The sequence below is a fragment of the Drosophila teissieri genome, chromosome 3L (genome assembly GCF_016746235.2).
Source record: "Drosophila teissieri strain GT53w chromosome 3L, Prin_Dtei_1.1, whole genome shotgun sequence".
NCBI classification, from domain to species: Eukaryota; Metazoa; Arthropoda; class Insecta; order Diptera; family Drosophilidae; genus Drosophila; species Drosophila teissieri.
In genome coordinates, this window is record NC_053031.1 from 4600420 (window position 1) to 4626381 (window position 25962).

A 25962-nucleotide genomic window follows, 5' to 3' on the forward strand; every position below is an offset into this window, starting at 1 on the left:
TCATTTTTTTTGTTTTCATTTTTTCCTGCTTAAACGCTAATCACTAAGATCACCCGAGAGAGATACAAACGCACGCGAACGCGACCGGATTCCGCGATGAATCCGGATTAAGGTACAACGAAATCACGATTTTCCATTTTAGTTTAGTTTAGTTTCAGTTTTAGCAATTGCTTTGCTTCCGCTTTAGTTAGACCGTAGTTGTAGTTATCATGTATTGCGATTATTATTTGGGACTCGGGGGCGAAAGTCCCTTATTGTTAGTTTTTAAATTGATTGAGTTTAACGCGACGCGAACGAACGACCCGAAGTTACTTTATTATCACACGTTCCCCCATTTTCGAAACGAAATAAAAACACAAACGTAAACACGGTTTGCATAATTACATAATACTATTACTTAGATTTACTTAGTTTTCTTCCGCTTCATAATCATCCATTTATTTGTATTTGACTGAGTTTGGTTTTCCCTAGTTTTATTTTTCGTATGTTTTAGTTGTTCCGCGACAATTTCAAAGACTTTTGTTTTCATTTAGTAGTACACTTTACACCTAATCATATAATTGTAAAAAATTTGTTCTGTACAAAGATCGTAAATTAAAGAGTTTACGCAAAACACGAGCCTATACAAATGATATAAAAAAGTTTGAAGAAAATAATAATAGTTCATTAATTACACTTGTCCCTATACAAACAAAAATTATATAATAATACTTTAAAAAGTGATCAGTCAATGGTTGCTTTTGTATTCAGTTAATGGAAAATAAATAAATTACTCAACGAAATCCTAATCTCAATTTTATAATTTTTCCCTATTTGCTTTGCTTTTCGCTTTCACAATGCGTAAAAAAACACCTAATCTTGTATAGCATATGAATATCATTAAGTGTATCAGTAAATTTGTATCAGTAACAGTTGCAATATTATCGTTATCCTTGTATTATATCCTTTTTTCCATTTTTTTTTTCTTTGTTTACCCGACGAGATACCACGAACGACGATTACGATTACGAACGAGCGACGAAAATACGCGAACGCGAAACCGTTAGAACCCGAAACGCGACGATTTTTTTCGATTCCATTTTTTATTATATAGAGGATGAAAGTGTTGAATGCAGCTGGGAAATTCGAATCTGCTGTTGATGAATGCTTTCTATGGTTTTTGAACGGAGTTGAACATCAGTCTTTGTTTGATTTGTAACAATTTCTTTAGCTGAAGCTTTTCGAATGCATTGCACTGCCATTGAATCCATTTTGCCATTTCTGATCTTTAGATTTCACAGGAGTCCCAACACTTTCATCCTTCAAAGATTTCATTTAGTTAGTTAGCTATTATTTACCGCGACGAGAACCCGCAATATCATTTAGTTTCGACGATTTCTTTCTTTTTTAGCTTTTCTATTACCTATGAGAAACACCCGTGTGTTTAACATATTCAACTCTATTTTCGGTTTGGGTTTTGGGGCTGAGTGTATTGGAGGTTGGGGCATGTCTGCTATAGCACTGTCTCCGGTTAAGTACGGCCGGAACACATAATTTATTAGTAGTTCCTACTGAGTTGTCTGCATTAGAATGGCATTTTATATGCTGTAAGCGGACAGACGAGTGCCTAAAGAGGTTCTACAGATCAAAGATCCTCTAGCTTGATTTCGAATATATGTGATTCTTTTGTATTAGATTTTTCGATATATGTTTGTGGTTTTAAATCTAGTTGCTTTTATGTGGATTTGCTGTTTTTTTCGGTTTCTATAAGCTTAGATTTTCAATGTTAACTTAAAATTCGAACTGCATCGAATCAGATAACTTAAGGAGGCTAAAGATAAAGACGACACGCTTATTACGCATACTTGTACATAATTGTCTAGTTAAGAAGTTGCTGCTTGGCTCGCTAGTGGGTGAAGGTGGGTGTTTTATGGCATGGCTAGCCTTAGATGTTATACATTGTGGCCAGGCGCTCGGCCAGTGTTGGCGGGAATTGCTCCACAAATCGACGCCAGTTTTCTTCGCCCACTTGGGTTTTAAAACCGTGCAGAATCTGGAAGGACATATAAGTATAAGTATAAATAAGAGACTAACAGTTGTAAGAGACTAACCTTTTGTATCATCTGATGCAGATCCTGCGGTGGGTTAACCCACGAGGCGATGGCATCGCAGAAGAATATGAAGTCTGCGACCACGCCAGCTGGATTCACCGTGATCATATGACACATTCCACGGAAGGCTGAGTCCTTCTCATCATTGTCTCGTATGTGCCGCAATGATGTGCACCTGCATTTTTCAGAGAAAGTGTTTAGATGTTGTTTTCATAGTACAGTAAACTAAAGTAACAGGCTTTGGCAAAACACGAAAGTTTAAAAGCAAATTGAATTTCCAGTTAAATGATGTTGATAAACGTGTTCAATTAATGTTGTTAGTGAGTTGTGGAAGAAAGGAATAGATCGATGTGCTTATAGGTTTCAGTGTTTAAGCGTAATTTGAGTAATGGCACGGGAAGGATAGATAAGAGAATAGAAGGAAAGAATAAGCTATTTAAATATAAAACGTGTTACACACCACTGTCGTACAAATTCGGGCAAATAAGGAGCCACTTCAACTGGGCACACATAACCTAGACGACCGATTGTTATTGCTAAAAGAACAGAAGAAATAAGTATAAATAAATCAACTGAATAAATCAATATCATACGTAGTTCGCTGCGATTAATTGCTTAACTCGAATTTATTATCAATTGCGATTCTCGTCTATCTATATCTATGCATGTTGTATGGGAATGAGGCTTGATTTCGTTTCGTTGCTGCTCATGCAACAAGTAACACAAATTAAAAGAGAAACAAAGTTCCAGACATCCACATACACGCATACATTCAGAGTAATATATATACAAACAGATCGCATATAAGTTCATAGATAGCTCGGGAAATTCTAAAGATTTCAATCAGCCCAAACGAATTACCTGTGTTCTCCAGCAGTGTCTTGGGCGTGTTCGGACGGTTGATAATGATGAAAAGGTCGCTGAGTACAAGGCGTATGTACTGCTTAGTCTCCTCACCTTTAAATTAAAATATATATTTAAATTTCCATATTACCTTTTATAAGCTTCGCCCACTTACCCAATTTCATGCAGATTTCGCCAATGGCCCAAGTGGCATTATTGCACACCGAAATAAAGTCCGGGTTAAGGTTTTGTCCCAGGATGGGAAAGAACTCAGCCATGAACGGATGCACGTGGGGGAAACAGGCTTTAGTCAAATCACCCAGCAGGGCAAACGAAGATTGGCGTACCTGGAATGCATTTTTTTTAGAAATTCAAAGGTTCATTTCGAAGAGATGGCTTTAAAGGAGACATACCTCGGGCAGAACGTCCTGCATGCACTGATAGAGTAGGTGCATAATGTTGCTGTTGGCCACCAGTGTCTCGATATGTCGGTCCAAACCCTCGGCTAGGCCAGACAGCAAATCTAGGGCGACAATCATGCGCTCCTTGTCGGGATGGTCGTACGTTTGGTTTTGTTTACACAGCTTTAGGCGATTTAAATTGATTATAAATATTAAAAACTAAAAAAACAGTTTGATTACCATTTCCTGGTTGATAGTTTGCTCAATGAGGGAGATGCACCTGCGATACACCGGGTCGCAGTAGGGCAAAAAGCCGGACTGCAAGGCAGTGGCGATGCTCGACAGGCACTCCAACAAAGGGAACAGATCCTTGTCGTCGTCCTTCAGCAGATTCCACTTATCAATTAGCGGAGGCATTAGGATGTCAATGTATTGCGGTTTATTCAGATGATGACCGACGGAGTCTGCCAAAGTACCCACGGCATCGTACAGTATGAGTAGATTCTTGTGCTGGTACTTGGAGAACGCAAAGACGAGCGTCTTTAGAATATACTCCAGGTAGGGCACCAGTTCCGTGCAGGCCTCCTCCTCCAGAGTGGCAAAGGCGGAGCATGCAGCTTCCTGAACGCGCTTATTCGAGTCCAGGATGCGCTTCAGCAGCTCTTCCATGAGCGGCTTCAAGTACTGGTCGTGCGGCTGGTTGACAACCCAGTTGGCGTATCGCGAGAGCGTCCAGCATGTAATGGAGCGCACCAGTGCCTTCTTGTCGGACAGACAGCTAATTAGGTAGGGAATCAGCTCTGGCAGGTGTTGGATCATGCCCTGCATGCAGCCCTCGGCGATAGCTCCCAAGGCCAGCACACCACTCTCTTTGATCACCCATTCCTGGTGGAATAACGTCTCCTTTAGGATGGGCAGTACGACGGGTAGACAATCCTCACGGAAAACATTTGCCAATACATCGAGAGCAGCTGCGCTGCACTTGCGCAAGTTCCATTCTGATAGCGAGCTATCGTCGTCCATTCCATCTTCAAATTCGTCGTCGTCATCATCACCTGCCGCTCCAGCTCCACCCTCTTGTGTACTCCTGATTGTGTGTGCACGGGACTTGTGGAAACGCGGCCGGATATCCTCTTCTCGATCGGGCACCATGTCATCCTCTTCAACGTTTCCCTTGAGAAGAATTATGTCGACCTCTGAGTACCGCATGCCTCGCACAAGAACTGGGGCTAATTGAGATAGGTAAGGGGCAAGCACGTCCTTGCAGATGCTTTGCTCGGCCAGGGATAGCCAGAACTCGGATGCTTCCAGGGCCACACCCTCATCGGTGTCCTGGGTGCGCAACAGCATATACTGAAATGGATACAAAGGAAATTTTAACAAAAATTCCCCCGATTATGAAAATATAAATTTTAAATATATACCTCAATAATCTGGGACATGTGCGGCATCAGACGGTCCATTCGCACCTCCAGCAGCATAACCAATCCGTGGCACACGTTTTTTCGCACCTCATGATCCTCATCTGAGGACAGGTGAAAGAGGTTCTCAATGAAGCTGTCTATGTTTAGCATCAGGGCCTGTGATCTGTTTATGATGAACTGGTTGATGCAGGCAATGGCGTGGGAGCGGATCTTTGGACTGTTGTGCTTGAAGTACTCCAGGAATTTTGGAATCATTATGTTCAGCGGTCTGTTGAGCGCTGCAGAGTCTAAAATCTCGGCGGAATCCTCGCAAATTTTCTGCAGGGCACTGAAGGCTCCCTCGCACACATTGTAGTCCTGGTGGTCGAGCATTTCGCAAAGAGATGGAAGCAGCTGCGGCCAGTTGTGCAGACCGCCATTGCTGGCGATGGTGGTGATTAGGATGCCCACGGTGGCACGGATGAGCGGCGATGAGTCTCCCACTGCCTGCAGGCACTCGTGTTTGATATACTCAACAATCTCCGGTTGCAGAGTGGTGCCGTGCATGCGGATGTTGTTTTTAAGGATTAGACCGCTGAGGGATCTCGTGGGTTCGTCCTCTGTCTTCAGTTTGGTCAGCACATAGATCAGATAGTTGTTGAAGTCTGGATAGCGGTTGAATTCCTCCAGTTTCTGTTGAAAGGGGTAGTAATGTAAATGCAGTTCGGGGTAGCTAGTAGGAGTTATTACTTACCATCTGTACGGCCATCTGAGTGGCTGTGTCCGGTGATTGCGACTCCTTGAGGATCGCTATGATCTGCTGCAGACCTTCTTCCTGTGGTGCCCACGTCATTTTGCTGCTGCAAGTGAAGATCGGATTGGTTTTAGGTTTGAATAGTTAATTCGGAATTAGGGTTAATGGCCTCGCAAGGGGTAGCAAATGGGGGAGAAAGAGAGAGCAAGAGAGACACTCTGCTCGAGGCCACTCACGCACACCAGAGCATTTGGCACCCACACCCGCAAAACAGGCATCTGCTGCTGTGAAATTTTCGTTTTCCGTCCGATGTTCCCTTGGCACTTAATGGTTTTACGGCGGAAGGCGCGAGATGAAAGCCCTTCCCCGCGAATAACGTGCGATTGTCTGCACACAACCCCAGACAAAAAAAACACGAATAGAACTCGCCTTCCTCCGCCATATTTCGTGACATCGGTCGGCAGGCTGAAAACGCTTTTCCGAGAAAAGTCCTGCATTGTCCGCATACCCCGTACTCACCTATGGGTGTTGGCTGTGCTTTAAAACTATTTTAGTTGGAATTTTCTTGAGATATCCCGTAAATTTTCTCTTTTTTTCACCTTTTCTTTGCACAATTAGCTAGATGTATGCAGTGTGACCGTGCGCGACGAGGGAGTATGCCATTTCTTTCTTAGAGATGGCAGCGTGCCGTCATGGCTTTTATATTTTATTTTATTAAATTCAATTTATTAATTAATGTTTAATGCGCAATTTTGATTTGGGCGCCAATTAATTAGACGATATAGATTACCAGTTTAAATATGAGAATTAGGATGTATAAAATATAAAAGCACAATTGGTGAAAAAGTAACATTTCCGAACAACCAAATATAAGAAGTGTAAAATGCAAAAATAAATATTAAATGCAAATCTTGCATTCCAGACCTGCTTCGATGTAACGGGAAAAATCCCATCTTTAGATGCTGCTGAACGGTCGCACACGAAATACGGCAACACTTTCACCACTTAGAGTGCCCGCATTCACCACCCTGGTCAATTTTGTTTGGGTTTGAGGCCAGACAGTGGAGTCATTAATTTTAAACAAAGGACCACGCTTCAGGACATTCATCCCGGGCCAGACAAAGCCGCTACACGCTTTCCCCGTGGCCGAGTGAAAGTTTCTCGCCTTGTCGCAGCTTAACATCCGAAGCGACCGGACATGAACAAGCGCAACCATGTGAGAAGAAAACCTGAGACTTCACAGACAAAGTAAATGGATTGAACTGGAGTGAAAATACAAATTTCTTTTGCAGATCCGCCTGCCGCCAGAGGTGAATCGGTTGCTGTACGTGCGGAATCTGCCGTACAAAATCACCTCGGACGAGATGTACGACATATTCGGAAAATTTGGAGCCATTCGACAGATACGCGTGTAAGATATTTGTCTGGGTTTTTTTCGCCGTGAATCCTTTAAAGAAATTTGCGTGTCCTTTACAGAGGCAATACGCCAGAAACGCGTGGCACCGCCTTTGTCGTCTACGAGGACATTTTCGATGCCAAGAACGCCTGCGACCATTTATCCGGTTTCAATGTCTGCAATCGCTATCTGGTGGTGCTCTACTACCAATCCAACAAGGCCTTCAAGCGCGTGGACATGGACAAGAAGCAGGAGGAGCTGAACAACATTAAGGCCAAGTACAATCTGAAGACACCGGAGGCTCCTTAGAACCAGCACTTGGTGCGGCAGGCGGGGATGGGGCAGAGACAGACCATGGGCCCCACCAGATGACGCCCCACTTCCATCGACCATTTTCCATTTTTTAGGGAACTTCTTGCTCTACTTATGTGTATACCAAATTTTTGCTATCTACTTGTAGATTTTTTTTCGCATTTTGTATCATTTGAATCTAATCATTATCATCCATCCATCACTCCATCTATCATATAAACGGCTGGACATCGCGGAACGCAGCCATTTGCGCCCGGTTCCGGCTGTTTGCAATCATTTGACGACATTACGACACTCTCTCATCAAAATAACAAGCAAGTGAAAGTAAAAATAAAAAAAAATTGAAAAACTAGAACCATTTGATTGTTTTTTATAACGATTTTTGACAGATTTTATTTTAAAACTATTTTCACACCCAAAACCATTAGTTATCCTAAAGGTAGCAACTTTATCAAGTTTATTTAAAAGCTTAGAACTAGTTCAACAACTTATAGTTAAATATTAACCAACAATAAAAATTCCCACTCTTGGGAAGTCTGTTGCCCTATGTGTGATTAAGGTTCTGCCTTAGATTCTGGACAAGTTTGGCTAGCTGCCGCTGCCTGATACTGTTCGTAGGTGTTTTGCTGCTTCTCTAATGTCCGTTGGTTCTCCAAATCCTTGAGCTCCGCCTTAGCGACCTTAGCAATTTCCTGCCGTAGAGCCTCAACCTTTCGTCTACGCTCACTTTTCTGCAGGGCCTTCTCACGTGCTCTTTCGCTGATTTCCTTTGGTGGTCTGGCGTGTTTCGGCGGCTTTTCGTCATGGACTTTTTGGTGACGGATGAGAGCTGCTTCCTGGCGAAAGTGAGTGCCACATCTCTTACACTCGTAGGGCTTTTCACCAGTGTGTATCCACTCATGTTGCTTCAGGGATTGGGAGTTGGCGAAGCGACGGGAGCAGTAACGGCACTCAAAGTCCTTGACTTTTTCGTGGACGCTCTTGTAGTGACGCTTCATGTTGCCTAGGTTATTGAATCCCTGACTGCAGCCGGGACACAAGTGTATGCCCTCCTTTTGCACAAACTTCGCTCTGTCTGGCACTTTGCTGGCTGGTATCTGAACTGTGGGAATGGGATTCACTACGGTGCCTGCCAGTTGGGCCAAATCAACTCGCTCTACGCGGCGGGGATCCTTAGGAATGGTGGCTACGGATTCGGCGCACACCTTCAGCAGCTGATCCGTGTCCACATGAGAGTCTCTGGCGTCGCCATTTCCTTGCCGCTGTCTATACGTCTCCAGAGCCCTTTCAACGCTCTTCTCATGAATCTTCAGGTGCTTTGTGAGACTCTCCGTGTACAGGAACTTTTTGCCACAAACCTGCAAGGTGAAAACATGTCAGACTATGCTATCAAGGATATGAAAGTAATTTCCTTACCTTGCATTCGCATCGCTTTTCACCGGTGTGCGTCATCTCGTGTATTTTGCAGGCGTGGGATTTTCCGAAAGTCTTTCCACAGTACTGGCATGCAAAATTTCGGATTTTCTCGTGCACAATCTTAACGTGGCTATCTAGAGCCCGCTTTGTGTGAGTGGCGTGCTCGCAGATGTGGCATTTAAACTGCTTCTCCTGGGTGTGGGTCAGAATGTGCTTGCTCCATTCCTGGCGGGTGGTCTTCCCCACTCCGCAGTACGGACACACGTAGTTCTTGATGCCTGCATGCCGGAGAAGATGATTCTTTAGGGCACTGTTAATATGGAAGCCCTTGCCGCAAATGTTACAGGGATAGGGGAGCTCTTCGCCCGTGTGCTTGTACATGTGTTTCTTTAAAGCCACCGGGCAACGAAAAACCATGCCACATTCCCTGCAAGGCTGTTCAACACGCGGAGCACTAACCCTCGCCTGGTTGTGAACCTTCTTCAAGTGGATGGTCAGCAGGCGGAGACGAGGGAATACCAATCGACAGCCCTCCACCGTGCAGGGAATCTCATCCTCCTTCTTGGTGTGCGCATAGTCCACGTGAAGACGCAGTGCACCGGCTGTAGTGAAGCCCTTGCGGCAACTTTCCTCCTGGCATTGAAACGGCAACAGATCATTGTGGTGCTTCATGTGCTCCTCGTACTTTGACTGCTTTTTGAACTTTTGCTGGCAGATGGGACAGCTTATTAGGCGATGCAGCTTACGCTTCTCGTTCGCAATCCTCCGTCGCTGCGCCAAGGGTTGTTCATCATCACTGGTGAACCCTTCCGACGGCTTCTTCTCCTCCTCCACTCCGTTGTCCTCTGCACTGGAGGAATCATCTTGGCTTTGGCCACTTGAATGCTCCTCTGGGTCTCTGTCCACCTTCTCCAGCATCTTGAACACTTCCTCCTCGTTGTCAATCATCTCCAGCTTGTGATTCAGCAGGGGATCAAAACTAGCCGGCTCCTCCGGCCTTCCAGGTGCCTCAGAATCCTCAGCTATGGGTTCGAAAACACCCATGGGTGCAATCCTCTGGCTGGTGACTATTTCCCTAAGACGTTTGATGGATCTTGCGCACAGTTCGCGGAAATCGTGCAGCTCGTTCAACTTGGTGAAACATTGGGGGCACAAGTTCTTCGGGAATCCGTCGTTCTGATCCGCTTCAAACGAAGTGCAAGCCATTAGTTTCTTGGACAGATCTGGAACCACGAAGAGATCGTGTCCAACACCATGCTCCAGTTGGATAAGGCAGGTGCGACAAAGCGAAAGGACGGAGAACGGGAGCTCCCTGGTGCCCATTTCTCCCGATTCTCGGGGAGATCACAAGGCGAGCTTCAAAACAAATTTGTTCCAGTGTGACGGGCAGTGTGACCGTTTCTCTTTCTTTTTAACCCATTTTGGTGTAATGGGGTGAAAATAAACAGCTTGTTTCTATTTATTTTTAATTAAAATGTGGCTTAAGTCGATGTGCTTTTAAGAGACCGTTTTGATGCCTGGTAAAAATAAAATTTTGTTTACTTTTGTTCAATATGTTTATTTCAATATCAATATATTTTGATGTTCATATTCTTCATTTTCCTGCTTCATATTTTGGTGCCCAATTTGTATAATATTTTTAGAAGCACAGAATTGGTATTCATTAAAGTGTCGTCGCCTAGTTACCTAGTTCACCTAGTTAAAGTAAACTTTTTTTTTACTTTTTTTCAATTTCTTTCTTTCATTTGTTTTTCTTTTGTTCATTATAGATACAAATAGATACGAGCTATTGGCTTAGATTGTAAATATTTGAAAAATATTTTTAAAAAACACTGAATTACTATTTTGAGTATGCAAAAAATCGTACGTTAATTTTATTACACATTTAGTTTGTTTTTTGCGTATACTATTGTTACTGCAACCTAATTAGAATTACAAATAAGAAAGTAAGAAAAAACATCGATTGTCCAGCCCTGGAACTTGTAACAACTACGCACTCGGACGAGTAACTCGCTGGCAGAAGTACTTGCTTATTGCCCACTCGCTCGATTGCCAGTCGACGAGTATACAATTTTTTCTGTGTCAATATTATTTTATTGCTTACTGACCGGAGAGAGACGCAAAAAGCTATAGAAAACCGCCTAAATCCGCAGTGCCGATTGCGATCAAAAGCAAGATGAACGATGGCAGGCAGTACTCGATCCACAGCCTGTGCAGGATCTGTCTGAACCACCTGCAGAACGACGCCGCCTACGATTTGTATATGGTGCCAGGACTTTCCAAGAAGCTATGTTTCTGCACATCCCTGTCCGTGGAGCAGAACGATGGCTTCCCGAAGAACCTGTGCACCCTGTGCTACACAAAGCTGAACGAGCTGCACGACTTTCAGAAGCAGTGCGTCGATTCGGTGCAAAAGTTCCAGGATCTGGTGGCCAGCAACGTCTTTGCCTGCCAGAGCACCTTCGACGTCTTCGATCCCAATGTTGCTGTGCAGGACTACCAGGCCGAGGAGGAGGACCACGTTAACTATGATCCGCTGCTGAATCATAAGATGGAGCTGATCGAGAACGAGGAGGATGTCTTCAAGATGCTGGAGCATGTCGACAAGGAGGCCGAGGAGGTGGAGAAGGAGGCCAAGGTGGAGGAGGATGACGGGGGCGACGTTTCCGTCAAGATGTTCGACGACGATTCCTCCATCGAGAGCGGCAACGACAACGACCACGATCTGGACTTCGAACCAAACAGCAGCGATGATGACATTCCTCTGGCCCAGCGCATGCGGGGACCAGCTACCGGATCCGGATCCTACCAGGACCATTTCAGCAGCCTAGACAAACCCAAGCCTAGGCCCAGGGGACGGCCCAAAAAGATTAAACCTCCTCCGCCAGAGGAGGAGGACTTGAGCGGCTCATCCTCCGAATCAGATGACTCCGAAGAAGGCACATCGCGGGGAGACAAGCCCAAGAGGAAGCGCATTCCCATCGAGGAACGCCACCTTCATCGCATCATCGACTGCCACATTTGCCACCAGAAGTTCAAGAAGGCCATCCGCTACGAGGAGCACATGAAGTACCACAACGACCTACTGCCCTTCCAGTGCAAGGTGGAAACCTGCAAGAAAGGTATGTCCGCAAAAAAGCACCTAAATATGCGTTCTTTATGATTTCCTACTTTTCAGGTTTTACCACCGCCAATGGGCTGCGCATACACATCGACCACGCCCACACAGAGCTGTCCGAGGTTCATGCCTGCATCGCCGAGGGCTGCGGCAAGACCTTCCCGCGCGTCCGCCTGCTCACCTTCCACATGAAAAAGGTGCACGGCATCACCAAGGCGGCGGCTCCGCTTCGAGATTTCCCCTGCACAGAATGCGACACCGTATTCCGTTGCCCCACAGCGCTCAAGAAGCACATGTATAAGCACACGGGCGAGGAGCTTCCGTATCCTTGCAATATCTGCGGCAAGCGTTTTGTAATCAACAGTGCTTTAAGGGATCACCTTATGCGACACGCGGGTATCAAGAACCATGTGTGCCCTTACTGCGGAGTGGGTAAGACGACGCGCCAGGAATGGAACGCTCACATCCTCACTCACACCAAGGAGAAAAAGTTCAAGTGCCGACAGTGCGACCACGCCTCGCACAACAAACAGGCTTTGTCCAACCACGTAAAGGTGGTGCACGAGAAGCGCAAGGACTTCGCCTGCCAGTACTGCGGAAAGACCTTCGGCAAGAGCCACGCCTGCAAGGTGCACGAGAGGAGTCACACGGGGGAGAAGTGCTGTGAGTGCAAGATCTGCGGCAAGATATTCCTCTGCGAGAAGAGCCTCACCAAGCATTTGAAGACGCACGAGAAACGGGATCTGCCGCCGGCGGAGCCCCTTCGCCAGCAGCTTAACATTCCCATGCCCGGCCAAATGTCCGTACCGATGCCGGGCCAGATGCCGATGCAGATGCAGAGCGACGGTTTGGTGCCAATGGATCCCAACCAGATGCCCAGTGAGGACATGCTCAAGGCATGCGGCGGCGGGACCGCTGCAGTGCCTCCCAAACCGAAGAACTCGCGACGCGTCCAGCGGGTGGACATATCTCAGCTGGCTGGCACTGCGGTGAATCCAATACCTTCCGTCTCCGTGCCCTCGTGGTCGCCGCAGGTGAACTTCACCAAGAAGGAGGGACAGCACATCTGTCCAGGCTGTGGACGTGGCTTTAATAACATTGGAAACATGAAACTTCACTACAAAATCATCCACGAGAAGGTCAAGGACTTTGCCTGTCGCTTCTGCCCCAAGAGATTCTCCAAGGCACAGATTCTGCGCCACCACGAATGGATCCACACGGGCGAGAAGCCCTTCGAGTGCAAGATTTGTGGCAAGCACTTCCGCCAGGAGACGGCACTCAAGAAACACATCAAGACGCACGAGAAGCCAAACAGGCGACACGTGCCCGAGCGCAGTGCGCCCACTCAGATCACGTTCCGCAAGCTGGAACCGGATGCCGAGCCGCGTAACTTTGACCAGTACCAAGATCCGGCGGTGGAGCGGGCAGCGGCCACCGCTGAACTGCTGGCGCACCAGCTGGAGGAGAACGAGGCGAAGCGGAAGGCGGAAATCGAGCGGCAGAAGATCGCGGCGGCGGCCTGCGAGCAGCTGACGAAGCTGCAGCAGCAGCAGGAGATCATGAAGGCGACCACCTCCTACGATGGCTACTATGCGCAGAAAGCGCAATCCGAGGGCACCAGCCTGGATTCCCTGAAGATCGACCATGTGTAGGCAGCAGGATTGGCGTTACTTTACTAGCATATACGCATACACTAGCGACATCCATATGTATCCACTTCCACTGCAGCTGTCACTGTCCGGATAGTTTTAGGCATGCCTCGAATTGCTCTCTAGCTGGATCAAATTGTAGGCTTATAGGCAGTCCAGATTATCCGAGTGCATATTACAATATGAGCACTTCTTACTTTTTACGTACGTTTATACATACATGCAATATATGTATTTTGTTTTCCGTGTAATGTCTCCCGTGCTTACTTAGAGTAATGGATTAAAATTAATATTCATAACGCCATTGGAGTTTCCATCTGGTGGGCGGGATATTAAGTGACCACTTTGCAATACCAGTGATTTTTACAAATATATATTAATTACAAACATTTTTGTACCCGCAAGAACTTTAATCAAACCTTTATTTATATAAAATAGTTCATTATTAGCTGAAATCCATCTGGATGGTTATACTGAATTTTGGTTTATATAGTTCGTTCTTTAAATTTAGACAAATAAAGATAACAATTGATTTTAACTCGAAGATTAAAAAACACTTTGGTTAACAAAATGAGGTAAAAGGAGGATTCTACTGGGAAAGTTTCCTTTCTTCAACTAAGTCGGTATCCCCAGTGGGTGCTCCACTCTGCAAAGGATTTGATGGCTTCTGAAACAAATGGTTAAACTTTTGTAATACTTTTTTTTAAGCTTAGGAGGCGACTTAACTGCCGAGTCACTGCCGCCATTCTTATTTAACTTCATCAGAGTTGAGAAAATCAATTTGGCCTCCTTTCTGTTGTCGTCGGCTTTCTCCAAAACCATCCTCTGCTTCTCCAGGACCTCAGCCATCTTGGTGATCTCCAGTTTGAGCCTGGTGTTCTCATTCCCGGCATTCTGCAATGCCAGTTCCGTGCCCAATATTTTTGCTTCTGCTTCGAGAGCTTCTATGGAATCCTTATTCGGCTGCTCCATATTTTTAAAAACGTATTTTTCGGCACGACAAGTAAATAAATAGCTGCTATAGAAACGATCCATAGGAACATAAATGCACCCTAATGTATTTTAAAAAATTAATCTACCATACAGCCATTTTAAGTATTTTATATATATATAGTTTATATTTTTAAATAAATATTAAAATATATATTTATATATAAGCTAAAAAGTCTCAAAGAGAGGCCACATAAAAATATTTCATATTTTTCACTTCGTTTTGATCTAGTACTTTTATTGTGCTCGTAGCTGTAAGGAAGTCATATTGACGCGAACTTGACTGTGCGACTTAACTACGAATACACACACTCGCTGGGCCTAATACGCCCATCGTACCCTCTCCGCTGCGCACATGCATGTGCATGGGAAAAACAAAACAAAACGCCTAAGTGTGGGTGGCGAGTGCTAGAGCTGCGCAGTTTTTCAGCGAGCGTACTCGTCGCTTGCGGGTAATCGATAACCCGAATTGCTGACGAGCGCACACACACACGCACACGCGAGTACACACAAATGTGTGTTGTATTGGATTTTTTTCTCGGCGATAGAACATTTCGGATTGCTGTGGTTTTCGCGATTTCTGGATTTCGGGCATTTCCAGCATCGAATTGAGTGTCCAAAATGAATGAGGGGAGCCAGTACTCCATCCACACGGTGTGCCGCACCTGCCTGTCCACCGTGGACGACTCGGCGGCCTACGATCTGTTCCGAGTGCCCGGTCTGGCCAAAAAGCTGTGCGTTTGCACCTCCCTTTCCGTGGAGCAGGCGGATGGCTTCCCCAAGAACCTGTGCACCCTCTGCTTCTCCAAGCTGAACGACCTGCACGACTTTCAGAAGCAGTGCGTCGATTCGGTGCAAAAGTTCCAGGATCTGGTGGCCAGCAACGCCTTCGCCTGCCAAACAAACTTCGATGTCCTGGACACTAGCGCCGCCGTGGCGGATATGCCGGGCGAGGAGGAGGACAACGTCCACTTTGATCCGCTTCTCAACTCCAAGATCGAGATCATTGAGAACGAGGAGGACGTCTTTAAGATGCTGGAGTCCGTCGAAAAGGAAGTCGAAGAGGTGGAGATGGAGATGGAACAGCCGTTTGGCCAAGGATCGCACGATGACTCCTATGAGAGTGGCAACGACAACGACCTCGACGCAGACTACCAGCTCAGTAGTGACGACGACATTCCACTGGCCCAGCGCAGCCGACGAGGAGCCACCCGTGGTTCCAAGGCAAAGGGCAAGCCGAAGTCGGCTGCCAAGCGGCATGAGGAGGAGGAGGAGTCCGAGGAGACCAGCTCATCAGAGGACTCCGACGGTAATCCCAAGGACAAGCCCAAGCGCAAAAGGATTCCAGCTACGGAGCGGGATCGCCACCGTCTGATTGACTGCCACATCTGCCACCAGAAGTTCAAGAAGGCGATTCGCTACGAGGAGCACATGAAGCATCACAACGACTTGCTACCCTTCCAGTGCACTGTCGAGAGTTGTCGGAAAGGTAATCCCCGCCTGCAGGACATCTGAGTGGGAGATTAATGTATTTTTTTCCAATTTCAGGCTTTACCACCGCCAATGGACTACGTGTCCATGTGGAACACGCCCACACGGAGACATCGGCCATGCATCCGTGCACCTACGAGGGCTGCAATAAGTCCTTTGCCCGCCCCGTGCTGCTCAGCTTCCACATGAAACGTGTGCACAAGGTGGACACTCCACAGCGGGATTTTCCCTGCACGGAGTGCGAGAAGGTCTTCCGCTGCCCCACTGCCCTCAAGAAGCACATGTACAAGCACACGGGCGAGGAGCTGCCCTTCGCCTGCGAAATTTGCGGCAAGCGCTTCCCCATCAACAGTGTGCTGCGCGATCATCTCCTCCGACATGCGGGCATCAAGAATCACGTGTGCCCGTACTGCGGAGTGGGCAAGACGACGCGCCAGGAGTGGAACAAGCACATCTTGACCCACACGAAGGAGAAGAAGTACGAGTGCCGGCAGTGCGACCACGCCTCCCACAACAAACAGGCGTTGGCCAACCACGTTAAGGTGGTGCACGAGAAGCGCAAGGACTTCGCCTGCCAGTACTGCGGAAAGACTTTCGGCAAGAGCCACGCCTGTAAGATTCACGAGCGCAGTCATACCGGCGAAAAGTGCTGCGAGTGCAAGATCTGCGGCAAGGTGTTCCTCTTCGAGAAGGGCCTCACCAAGCATTTGAAAACGCACGAGAAACGTGATCTGCCCAAGACGCAGGGTGCAAATCCCTTGATGGGCGACGGGGCCAGTGGATCATCAACAATAGCTAAGCCCAGTCCGCACCTGCGTGGTCGCGTGGAGCGGGTGGACATTGCCCAGCTGGCGGGAACGGTGGCCAATCCGATTCCATCGGTCAACCTGCCCTCTTGGTCGCCGCAAGTGAACTTCACCAAGAAGGAGGGCCAGCACATCTGCCCGGATTGCGGCAAGGGCTTCAATCACGTGAGCAACATGAAGCTGCACTACAAGGTGGTGCACCAAAAGGTCAAAGACTTCTGCTGCCGCTTCTGCCCGAAGAGATTCGCCAAGAAGCAGTATCTGCGGCACCACGAGTACATTCACACTGGCGAAAAGCCCTACGAGTGCAAGGTGTGCGGCAAGCATTTCCGGCAGGAGCAGGTGCTCAAGACGCATATGAAGGTTCACGACAAGCCGCCCCGTCCGCCGGGCAAGCCCAAGGAGCCGGCGGGACCCAAGGCGGAGTCCAGCACCGCGGTGAAGCGCCAGCAGCCGAAGAATTTCGAGCAGTACCAGGATCCGGCGGCGGAAAGGGCTGCGGCCACCGCCGAATTGCTGGCCTACCAAATCGAGGAGAACGAGGCCAAGCGCAAGGCGGAGGCGGAGCTTCGCAAGATCCAGGAGGCTGCGTTCGAGCAGCTGAACAAGCTGCAGAAGCAGACAAACACGTACGACGGCTTCTACGCTCAGAAGGCGGAGGCGGAGGGCACCTCGGTGGACGCACTGAAGTTGGACCATGTATGAGCGGCAGAATCAACCGGAAATACGTGCGAACAAATCGGAAACTGTTTACGCATCCGTTTCCGATCCTTTCATTATGTGTTTCTATGAAGGACATATGAGTTATAGGTCTCTAAGGTTTACCAACTAGTTTCCGTCACTTTGCAAACATGTTTTGACATTTTTTGTATTTAAACCCCCCTTTAAACTGCTTAAGTTTGTACTTTACTAATTGTATTCATTTTAAAATGATTTTAATATAATAAACAGTAATAAGCATTGAAAATTTGAATTTCAAATTCTCCGCAGTGTTGGTTAACGAGTCATTTTGGTAAACAAGGCAGTGATGAGCTGTAGAGCAGTGAACTCGTTTTTTTCGAGCTACATTTCACTAGCGGTACAACTTATATGAAATAAATATAAATCTATATCTCTAATTTAGATTAAAAAGTACTTTTATAACGATTCAATCATAAAATGGCAGACATTTTTATAGCCCTATTGATTTTCTTTAATATGTGGATAGCATTATCCACATTTTTATCCGTTTTAATAATTTGACTATCTCATAGCTGTCTGCACTTGGTATCACTGGGGAGTATTTTTTAGTATTTGTTTTGGTTAGTCTGACGCGTAAAGTTTTTCTCGGCTTAATATTCCGTGGATTTGGCCAGTAGATTCCCCCTGGACCAGGCATCATGGAGGAGGAGGCCGAGGCAGCCCAGTACTCGGTGCACGCGGTGTGCCGCATCTGCCTGAATCGCCTGCCGGAGAACGGCGGCGGAGCAGGATCCTTCGACCTGTTCCTGATTCCCGGATTGGCCAAGAAGCTGTGTGTTTGCACTTCGCTGGCCGTGGAACAGTCGGATGGCTTTCCCAAGTGTCTGTGCGCGCCGTGCTTCAGCCGACTGGACGACCTGCATGAGTTCCAAAAGCTGTGCGTGGACTCGGTGCAAAAGTTCCAGGACATGGTGACCAGGAACGTCTTTTGTCCGCCGGCGAGTACGCAGATAAAAAACTTTGATTTGCTCAACGTAGCTGGAAACGAGCCCGAGCTGGTGGGTCAGGACGAGGAGGATCGCATCAACTTCGATCCGCTGCTGGATCACAAAATGGAGATGATCGAGAACGAGGAGGATGTGTTCAAGATGTTGGAGCACGTGGACAAGGAGGCCGAGCAGGTAGAGAAGGAAGTGAAGCAAGATGAATTGGATGCCGCCGATCTGATGACCATTTTTGCCGCGGATTCTTCGGAAGAGAGCGACGAAGACTTTGACCAAGATGTGGACTTTGAGCCCAACAGCAGCGATGGTGACGATGATGTGCCTTTGGCCCAGCGCTTGAGGGATAATTCCCGGATGAAACCAAAAGCGAAGGCACCCGTAATTAAGGAGGAGGAACAGGAGTCCGTCTCAGGCTCCGAGGAGGAGGACGAGGACGGAGAGAAGTCAAAGAGCCGGCGCAAGAGGATTCCGCCTGGCGAACGCCACCTGCACCGCATCATCGACTGCCACATTTGCCACCAGAAGTTCAAGAAGGCCATCCGCTACGAAGAGCACATGAAGCACCACAACGATCTCCTGCCCTTCCAATGCAAAGTGGAAACCTGCAGGAAAGGTGTGTGATAATCCGTCCACATTGCGCACTTGTATTAATCGCACGCATTTTCAGGTTTCACCACAGCTGGAGGATTAAGGCTTCACATCGACCACGCCCACACGGAGCTATCCGAGGTGCACTCCTGCAATGTCGATGGCTGCGGCAAGACCTTCCCGCGTATCCGCCTGCTCACCTTTCACATGAAGAAGATGCATGGTATTACCAAGGCGGCGGCGCCTCCACGGGATTACCCTTGCACCGAGTGCGAGAAGGTATTCCGCTGTCCCATGGCGCTCAAGAAGCATATGTACAAGCACGACGGCAAGGAGCTGCCATTCCCCTGCAACATATGCGGCAAAAGGTTCGTGATCAATAGTGCGTTGAAGGATCATCTGATGCGGCACGCGGGCATTAAGAACTACGTGTGTCCTTACTGTGGGGTGGGAAAAACCACCAGGCAGGAATGGAACACGCACATACTGACGCATACCCAGGAGAAGAAGTTCAAGTGCCACATCTGCGAGCACGCCTCCCACAACAAGCAGAGTCTGGCCAACCACATTAAGATCGTGCACGAGAAGATCAAAAACTATGCGTGTCAATACTGTGGAAAGACCTTCGGGAAGTCACACGCCTGCAAGATCCATGAGATGACGCACACGGGGGAAAAGCGCTGCGAGTGCAAGGTAAGAGTAGGGCGATTTTTCAAGCCAACAAACTCATTGTTACCTTTTTTTTTGTAGGTCTGCGGGAAGAAGTTTCTCTATCCCAAGAGTCTGACCAAGCACTTAAAGACTCATGAGAAGCGTGTGCTTCGTGCTATTGAGACCTATCGCCAGCGGCAGGTTGAAATGGGCGAGACACCTGGTGAACAGTTCGACACTTCGCCTGCGCCCCCAGTTGAGGGCGTATCCATTGAACCGATCATGTCGCAAAACGCCGCCGACGAATTGCTCAAGGTGTGCGCCGAATCCGTGGCTACCATACCCAAAGACCCACGTCGCGTACAACGAGTGGATCTGGCGCAATTGGCTGGCACTGCTGTAAATCCCATACCCTCAGTTTCAGTGCCGTCATGGTCACCTCAGGTGAACTTTACCAAGAAGGAGGGCAAACATATCTGCCCCGGTTGCGGTCAGGGATTCAACAATATCGGAAACATGAAGCGGCACTATAAGATCATCCACGAAAAGGTCAAAGACTTTGCCTGCCGTTTTTGCCCAAAAAGATTTGCAAAGGCACAAACGCTGAGGCACCACGAGTGGATTCATACTGGCGAGAAACCCTTTGAGTGTAAGACCTGCGGCACCCGTTTCCGGCAGGAGACGGCGCTAAAGCGCCATCAGCGAACCCACGAGAACCGTCCACCCGTTATTTCGCCCAAGTTCTATGCCGCACGCGAGGAGCTGGAAGAGCAGGAACGCAGCAAGAGAGAGGCAAAGCGTCAGGCGGATGCGAAGCGACGCGAAATTGCGGAGGCGGCCAAGGAGCAGCTTTCCTCGATACACAAGCTTGAGAGCAGTGACCGCAGCCTGCACTCCTACGACGAGTACCAGGAGGCAGCGGCGGAGCGAGCAGCAGCATCTGCCGAACTCCAGGCGCAGCAGTTCGAAGAGAACGAGGTAAAGCGACTGGCGGAGGAGGAGCGCCGCAAGATACAGGAGGCTGCCTACGATCAACTGCAGCGGCTGCAGCATCAGCAGGAGATTGACAAGGCGCAAAGCTCCTACGATGGCTACTTCGCTCAGAAGGCGCATGCTGATGGCACCAGTTTGGATGCCTTAAAAATCGATCATGTGTGAGATTTGGCCAGCGTTTAACGCTGTCACAGATGAAAAATCGAACCTAGGTTTTTTATAAAAAGCAATACCTTATTATACTTATGAAAACAGTGTGTAAGATGAATATGATTTAGACTTAAGCAGAAAATATGTTTTAATACAATTAAATATAATGTCCCTAATGCTAGTACAAATAATACTGTACATTAATCAGGAAAACACAATTTACCTAAGTGGATTCGACTTTAGTTCATTTATTTTGGACTAAATTGAAAGGTTGCAAGTCTAAGAAATTATACAACCCCAAAATCAAAAGTTGTTCTTGATTTTTCTGGGGGACGGAATGACTTACATTTTCCTTATATTACATTACATATTAAATACTTTTTATCTGATAAGCTTTTCAGAAGATGAACAGTTTGTGGCAGTTATATATTTATATATAAATATGCAAGAAATGTGTATCCAAACCTTCCCTACTAAGTGCTTAAATCTAATCGGAATGGGTTATTTGAAATTCATTTGTTCTACTCCTTCTCCTTGAGTATGAATAGCTTCTTAAGACTGTCCAATGTCATGTTCTCCAGATCCCAGTGAGTTGACAGAGTGGTCGTGTCATCGGCAGAAGTAATTAGCGAGAGGATATTCTCCTCAACCGTTCCATTCACAATAAAACGATGCACCTTCGTGGGTCTATAAAAATCTAATGATAATTGAAAGCTCCTTCATTTTAATAGCGCACTCACTTATTTTGTCCAAATCGGTGAATACGACCTATGGCCTGGCGCTCGTCGCCCGGATTAAGAATAGGTTCGACGAGGAATACATGTGTGGCTTCGATCAAGTTCAAACCCTTTGAGCCTTTGGATAGTGGCATTAGTAGACAGGTGACATTGCTAAATGGGTCCTAAAGGAGGTAAAATGGTTAGCAGTGATAAAAACATAAGAAAAAACAAAGCAAGATAAAAACCTTAAAATCATCAAAATCCTTATTGGTGCATTTGTTGCGGAATTGAATGCCGTTGAGACTGAGGGCTCTGGCAATTTCAATAAGAATCGCCTGCCATTGGGAGAATATTATAATCTTTTCCTGCTCATTGTCGCCTTTAATTTTCAGCACTAATTCCACAACACTTGAGATTTTTGTCGAAAAGTCTCCAATAATTGACTTGTGGGATCCCGGACGAACGGAGTAATATAACCTATAGGAAATATATGGTTGCAATCGGCGTGTGGAAGACGAATGGCAAAAGCTTACTGTGGCGAGTCCTGCCGACAAAGTGGACACTTTGTGACGCCAGACACTCGGCCGCTCTTCCTCCTCATGCTATCCAGGCAGTGTTGACACACAAAGTGCCCACATACCATCATCACATACTAAATGTAAAATCATTAGCGCTGCAAAATTGGTTGATATTTGGCTACTCACCCTCACGTCGTCTTGCGTTTGGCAGATGGGACAAGGCTTGTCGGCGGAATCCTCTTTAAGATGCTTCAGGTACTTTAAACGACCGCACAGTCTTGTAAAGTTCAACTGCGAATGCTGCAGATTATACTGATTGAACTCTAGCTGCTCGTCCAGCTGGCACGCCAGGATTCTGTAATTTGATTGCTCCTCCGGATCGTCGGTGAGAAGGATCCGCATCTTGCACATTTCCAGTTCGTCAAAAGCCTTGACCATGTACTCCACCTCGATCCAGTACTTGATTTGAAACTTGACCAAGTCCTGAAGGCAAGACAGCAAATCCAGTTTGCTCTGGCATTCCTCTTTCCACTCACTAAAGTCTGGCTTAGACCGCAGGAAGGTGAAGATGGCTGTTTGTATATAAAAATACGTTATTCTGCGAAACTTGAAATATGCTTTTATCTTTGGTTACATTTAATTAAACTTATTTCCATGCTGGGGTTTTCCAAACCCTCAGTTACCGTAGCCTGTTCGTCCAGCTTTTTAGCAAACAGAAGACACTCAAATTGATTCAATGAATCGCGAATCTTGCACAGCTGACAATGACGATTCTTCTTGGGTTTCTTTTGCTTATCCTTATCCTTATTTTCGTCCTATTAAATATATGTTTATTAGACCAATATTGAGACACATGGTTTGCAAACTCACCAAAATATCTGCCAAATGACAATCGGTTACGCTTCCAATAAAGTTGTTTATCTCCTGGGAGAGCGCCTCTCCTGTTTTGATAGCCTCACAAGCTTGCTGCATAACTTCCTTTAGGTATTCAAACTCAGTGAGCAAACTGCTTTTTAACTTTTGTAGCTTATTATGCCATACATCCATAAAGTATAGCATTCCGGCCATGGAGTTTACGTTTTCGAGCCTTTCCACCGAAATGTTTTGGCGGAAGAAGTCATCCCGGACTTTGTTCCAAATAGCATCGTGAAGAGAGGTTTTGTGGTTCACCACCGTTGCCAGCAGATCCACAGTACTGCCCTCGAATCGTTCCTCCAGTTCGCAAACTTCTTTGAGATTTTCGTTGTAGCAGCTGAGTGCGCTTTCAAGCACGTATGTATTATCCTCTAAATACTTCCACTCCAGTCGCTTCATTTGAGCCTGATACTTTTTGTGCTCCAGTTCTGATAACTTGTCTGCAACGGGAGCCAGTTCACATGCCTGTAGAAGGTTGTATATCGCATGAATTTGAAGCACACTGTCAACACTATAAAATTATAAATGTTAATACATTAGATTTATATTTGTGTATTAGTAGTAAAAAATTAAACATACGATATATTTTGCTCGTTATATTCATCAGCCAGCTTCAACAGGAGATTATAATACTTAATGGCTTGGGGGAAATCTTCTTTTATGAAGTGTATAGCGGCCAGGCCGTTGTAGGAGGATGCCCAGCTGCGCAGCTCTGTCTTACACTCGTTCTCATTGTTGGACTTCAGACGCGCCAGCAGATCCTGTGGGTGCAGGTAGTCGGTGCTGGACACATTGCTGTTGAGCATTACTGGTACTGAGCAGGTCTGTCGGATGCGGAGAAAGGGCTTCAGGATGATGCGCAGCAGTTGTGGGGAGATGGACGCCAGGCAGGAGCTATTGTCTTCATTATGCCGGGTGTGTTTGGCCACCGCAGCAAGGAATTGCTCGTGACACTTTAAATGCTCTTCGCGATAGTACAGAGACTCCACGTTACTCAGCTCCAAGCGGTGAACAACTTCCGTTTGTGGCGGAATTCCCAGTTCGTCCTCCACTTTGGACTTGCATGTACGCCACAGGCTGTGCTCGAGGAGCTCTAGCAGCGGCTCGCACTTGTAGCTGAGCTGAAAGGCCTTGTCAACAGTTTGCCAAGCATCCGGTGGTCTGCAGACGTCAGGTCGGCCCACAAACTCCAACAGAGGCGGCAATTCATCAATTGTGCCAGTAACAGCCCAACGATTAATGGCCGGCAGCATTCTAACCATCTCGGCAGCTGCTGAAGTGTTGCTTTCCACCATCTGGGTGGGTAGTTTAAAAAAATATTCAGTAAGCCGTGGATGCACGAGTAAAAATTCGCATTACCTGTGCCTCATCCAGGCAAACGCGCCACCAGTTTACCATTAGAAGTGGGGAGTTGGGTCGCATGTACATTTGTTGGTGACGCATCTGGCGGTCTGACTTGTAGTCCGTCGTATGGTATATTTCGTTACGCAGTATCGTATAGTCGGTAAGCACCACATCGTACTCGGCCAGTTTGAGAGGACTAACCCAGAAGGATGAGTGTAGGCCGAAATAAGGTAGCACCTTAAGGGATGGCGATATATGCTTGTGTATCTCTTCGAACCACTGCATCATGATAGCGTTGGGAGAAACAATGATGGTGGCACCGCTCTCCACAAGCCTTTCACTGGACTTTACCAACTCGGACCAGCAGCTGGGGCACAAGTGCGCTGATGTATTTGAAGAGCCCATACACGATTCGTGCTGCCATCGACGGCATTTGCTGCACTGCACGCGTTTATCACGTTTCTTGGTGCAGATGCAGAAAACCTCCTGTTGTTTGGTCATGCGTGCCCGCTTTAATGGCACATCATCGGTTATCTCCTCCAAACGTTGGTGCCAGTAATCGTTCCGGTAGGAGTCCTGCGGTCGCGGATTCATCAGCAGCATGGCCAGGAACTCAACGGTCTTGCCCAGACCCATTTCGTCAGCCAGAATGCCACCCGGCGGCAACGTGATTTTGGGAATCTCCTCCTCGAAGGGGTAAAATTGTAAGCAGTATTTATGCTTGAAGACGCGACTTTTACCATCAATGGCATGGAGCACTATGTAGTTGGCCGGCAGTTCAGTGATCTGCTGCTCCCGTCCCAGCATCCAGGATACAGTGCGCTGCTGGTACTTGCGTAACTGAGATTGAAATCTTTTAGGCAGGTTCAGCGAAGGGTCCTGTTCCACATTGATGCTTTGGCGGTGTCTTTCGTAGAGGGCGTCATACAGCTTGGTGGTCACATATGTCTTTAAGGGACGCTTGTGCTCCTTCTCCTGCTGGGCCACCTCGAACTCCAGACTGTTCCTAAAGTCCTTAAAGAAAATGGGCAGAAGTTTTTCTCCGACTTCCATCTCGATAACACGGGCTCGAACATGCGTCTGTTCATGGCAAAGCACCAGGATGTAGGTGTCCGAGTCCTGCCGGATGGTCCTGAACTTCAGCTTTCTTGTCCGAGCATTCTGGCCTGCGAAATATTATTATTAACAATTAAAATTAAACAATTTCGGTGCGTAAACCTACGCACACTTTTCAATACAAATCAAAATCGCCTCCTTATGCTCAACTAGAAAATCCTTAAACACCCATCGCCTTTTTGCATAGCGGAACTCCGCTGGATCCTCGGGACGTTCTGGCGGTACTTCATCCGCAATTTCGCACAAAACAATTCCATCCATTGTATTTCGCAAAACAACAATTCGGTCAAACAAATGTGCGATGACCGCCAATTCAATAGGCGATAACATAAAAAACGATAATAAACACCTATGCCACTTCTTCACTGCTAACTTTCAACGATTGCAACAGGCGGGTTTTACTGCTCCAAACAGAAAACATATTTGCTAAGTTATTAATTAGCAACTCAGGCGAAAATGAAAAAAGAGAGTGCGATTTAACATATAGTATACACCAGAGTATAGATACAAATTTTTGATAATTTATAAAAATTTATTTATATCTAAAACGCAAATTAAAGGTAATTTCACCAATGACGATATACCGTAGTTAGCGTGTGAACACGTTCAAAAAT

The 25962-nt window shown here is 46.8% G+C and overlaps 8 protein-coding genes across 11 annotated transcripts; 4 read left to right on the forward strand and 4 right to left on the reverse strand.

Annotated features, from left to right (window-relative positions):
* Nucleotides 1-906: 906 nt before the first annotated feature.
* On the reverse strand, nt 907-6167 carry LOC122615639 (transportin-1-like). 2 transcript variants are annotated; one of them, XM_043790657.1, is made up of 10 exons: nt 6011-6167; nt 5492-5597; nt 4759-5430; nt 3575-4687; nt 3347-3517; nt 3109-3280; nt 2952-3047; nt 2551-2626; nt 2091-2265; nt 907-2032 (listed from the first exon to the last, which is right to left on the reverse strand). In XM_043790657.1, exons 2-10 carry the CDS (start codon nt 5588-5590, stop codon nt 1925-1927), a joined length of 2682 nt encoding a protein of 893 aa, XP_043646592.1. In that variant the 5' UTR covers nt 5591-5597; nt 6011-6167; the 3' UTR covers nt 907-1924. The 2 variants fall into 2 exon arrangements, with proteins under 2 accessions (XP_043646592.1, XP_043646593.1); XM_043790658.1 differs by having other exon boundaries at nt 5492-5594; nt 6011-6158.
* Nucleotides 6168-6498: 331 nt separating this feature from the next.
* LOC122617374 (splicing factor 3B subunit 6) lies at nt 6499-7554 on the forward strand. Its single transcript, XM_043793218.1, has 3 exons — nt 6499-6707; nt 6784-6902; nt 6968-7554. The coding sequence occupies exons 1-3, from the start codon at nt 6690-6692 to the stop codon at nt 7194-7196; spliced, it is 366 nt and encodes a 121-aa protein (XP_043649153.1). The 5' UTR covers nt 6499-6689; the 3' UTR covers nt 7197-7554.
* Nucleotides 7555-7620: 66 nt separating this feature from the next.
* Nucleotides 7621-9987, reverse strand: LOC122616496 (zinc finger protein 708). The gene is made up of 2 exons (XM_043791968.1): nt 8616-9987; nt 7621-8557 (listed from the first exon to the last, which is right to left on the reverse strand). The coding sequence occupies exons 1-2, from the start codon at nt 9936-9938 to the stop codon at nt 7754-7756; spliced, it is 2127 nt and encodes a 708-aa protein (XP_043647903.1). The 5' UTR covers nt 9939-9987; the 3' UTR covers nt 7621-7753.
* Nucleotides 9988-10665: 678 nt separating this feature from the next.
* LOC122616318 (zinc finger protein 668) lies at nt 10666-13920 on the forward strand. Its single transcript, XM_043791730.1, has 2 exons — nt 10666-11737; nt 11794-13920. Exons 1-2 carry the CDS (start codon nt 10792-10794, stop codon nt 13383-13385), a joined length of 2538 nt encoding a protein of 845 aa, XP_043647665.1. The 5' UTR covers nt 10666-10791; the 3' UTR covers nt 13386-13920.
* On the reverse strand, nt 13851-14409 carry LOC122616320. The gene is made up of 2 exons (XM_043791732.1): nt 14109-14409; nt 13851-14049 (listed from the first exon to the last, which is right to left on the reverse strand). The coding sequence occupies exons 1-2, from the start codon at nt 14352-14354 to the stop codon at nt 13972-13974; spliced, it is 324 nt and encodes a 107-aa protein (XP_043647667.1). The 5' UTR covers nt 14355-14409; the 3' UTR covers nt 13851-13971.
* Nucleotides 14410-14726: 317 nt separating this feature from the next.
* LOC122616319 (zinc finger protein 135) lies at nt 14727-17566 on the forward strand. The gene is made up of 2 exons (XM_043791731.1): nt 14727-15861; nt 15921-17566. Exons 1-2 carry the CDS (start codon nt 14994-14996, stop codon nt 17372-17374), a joined length of 2322 nt encoding a protein of 773 aa, XP_043647666.1. The 5' UTR covers nt 14727-14993; the 3' UTR covers nt 17375-17566.
* A 414-nt stretch (nt 17567-17980) lies between these two features.
* LOC122616643 (zinc finger protein 540) lies at nt 17981-21045 on the forward strand. Its single transcript, XM_043792176.1, has 3 exons — nt 17981-18967; nt 19022-19635; nt 19693-21045. Exons 1-3 carry the CDS (start codon nt 18049-18051, stop codon nt 20749-20751), a joined length of 2592 nt encoding a protein of 863 aa, XP_043648111.1. The 5' UTR covers nt 17981-18048; the 3' UTR covers nt 20752-21045.
* LOC122616641 (E3 ubiquitin-protein ligase SHPRH) lies at nt 20969-25665 on the reverse strand. 3 transcript variants are annotated; one of them, XM_043792174.1, is made up of 10 exons: nt 25471-25665; nt 24248-25398; nt 23468-24183; nt 22844-23399; nt 22608-22788; nt 22160-22545; nt 21989-22107; nt 21701-21932; nt 21477-21637; nt 20969-21423 (listed from the first exon to the last, which is right to left on the reverse strand). In XM_043792174.1, exons 1-10 carry the CDS (start codon nt 25607-25609, stop codon nt 21258-21260), a joined length of 3807 nt encoding a protein of 1268 aa, XP_043648109.1. In that variant the 5' UTR covers nt 25610-25665; the 3' UTR covers nt 20969-21257. The 3 variants fall into 3 exon arrangements, with proteins under 3 accessions (XP_043648109.1, XP_043648108.1, XP_043648110.1); XM_043792173.1 differs by having other exon boundaries at nt 25459-25665; XM_043792175.1 differs by lacking the exon at nt 25471-25665 and having other exon boundaries at nt 24248-24919; nt 24973-24999.
* Between the last annotated feature and the right edge of the window lie 297 nt (nt 25666-25962).

Excerpts from the sequence above, each read along its gene's own strand:
- LOC122615639 (XM_043790657.1), bottom strand. The coding sequence starts at position 5,590 with ATGACGTGGGCACCACAGGAAGAAGGTCTGCAGCAGATCATAGCGATC. Across the intron at positions 3,518-3,574 it reads AAACTATCAACCAGGAAATG|CTGTGTAAACAAAACCAAAC; the intron begins GTAATCAAACTG and ends AATCGCCTAAAG. Across the intron at positions 3,048-3,108 it reads CGAAATCTGCATGAAATTGG|GTGAGGAGACTAAGCAGTAC; the intron begins GTAAGTGGGCGA and ends TTTAATTTAAAG.
- LOC122617374 (XM_043793218.1), top strand. Across the intron at positions 6,903-6,967 it reads GCCATTCGACAGATACGCGT|AGGCAATACGCCAGAAACGC; the intron begins GTAAGATATTTG and ends TGTCCTTTACAG.
- LOC122616496 (XM_043791968.1), bottom strand. The coding sequence starts at position 9,938 with ATGGGCACCAGGGAGCTCCCGTTCTCCGTCCTTTCGCTTTGTCGCACC. Across the intron at positions 8,558-8,615 it reads AAAAGCGATGCGAATGCAAG|GTTTGTGGCAAAAAGTTCCT; the intron begins GTAAGGAAATTA and ends TTCACCTTGCAG.
- LOC122616318 (XM_043791730.1), top strand. The coding sequence starts at position 10,792 with ATGAACGATGGCAGGCAGTACTCGATCCACAGCCTGTGCAGGATCTGT. Across the intron at positions 11,738-11,793 it reads GGTGGAAACCTGCAAGAAAG|GTTTTACCACCGCCAATGGG; the intron begins GTATGTCCGCAA and ends CCTACTTTTCAG.
- LOC122616320 (XM_043791732.1), bottom strand. The coding sequence starts at position 14,354 with ATGGAGCAGCCGAATAAGGATTCCATAGAAGCTCTCGAAGCAGAAGCA. Across the intron at positions 14,050-14,108 it reads ATGGCGGCAGTGACTCGGCA|AAGCCATCAAATCCTTTGCA; the intron begins GTTAAGTCGCCT and ends CATTTGTTTCAG.
- LOC122616319 (XM_043791731.1), top strand. The coding sequence starts at position 14,994 with ATGAATGAGGGGAGCCAGTACTCCATCCACACGGTGTGCCGCACCTGC. Across the intron at positions 15,862-15,920 it reads TGTCGAGAGTTGTCGGAAAG|GCTTTACCACCGCCAATGGA; the intron begins GTAATCCCCGCC and ends TTCCAATTTCAG.
- LOC122616643 (XM_043792176.1), top strand. The coding sequence starts at position 18,049 with ATGGAGGAGGAGGCCGAGGCAGCCCAGTACTCGGTGCACGCGGTGTGC. Across the intron at positions 18,968-19,021 it reads AGTGGAAACCTGCAGGAAAG|GTTTCACCACAGCTGGAGGA; the intron begins GTGTGTGATAAT and ends ACGCATTTTCAG. Across the intron at positions 19,636-19,692 it reads AAAAGCGCTGCGAGTGCAAG|GTCTGCGGGAAGAAGTTTCT; the intron begins GTAAGAGTAGGG and ends TTTTTTTTGTAG.
- LOC122616641 (XM_043792173.1), bottom strand. The coding sequence starts at position 25,609 with ATGGATGGAATTGTTTTGTGCGAAATTGCGGATGAAGTACCGCCAGAA. Across the intron at positions 22,789-22,843 it reads GTCATTTGGCAGATATTTTG|GACGAAAATAAGGATAAGGA; the intron begins GTGAGTTTGCAA and ends TATATTTAATAG. Across the intron at positions 21,638-21,700 it reads AGGATTTTGATGATTTTAAG|GACCCATTTAGCAATGTCAC; the intron begins GTTTTTATCTTG and ends TACCTCCTTTAG.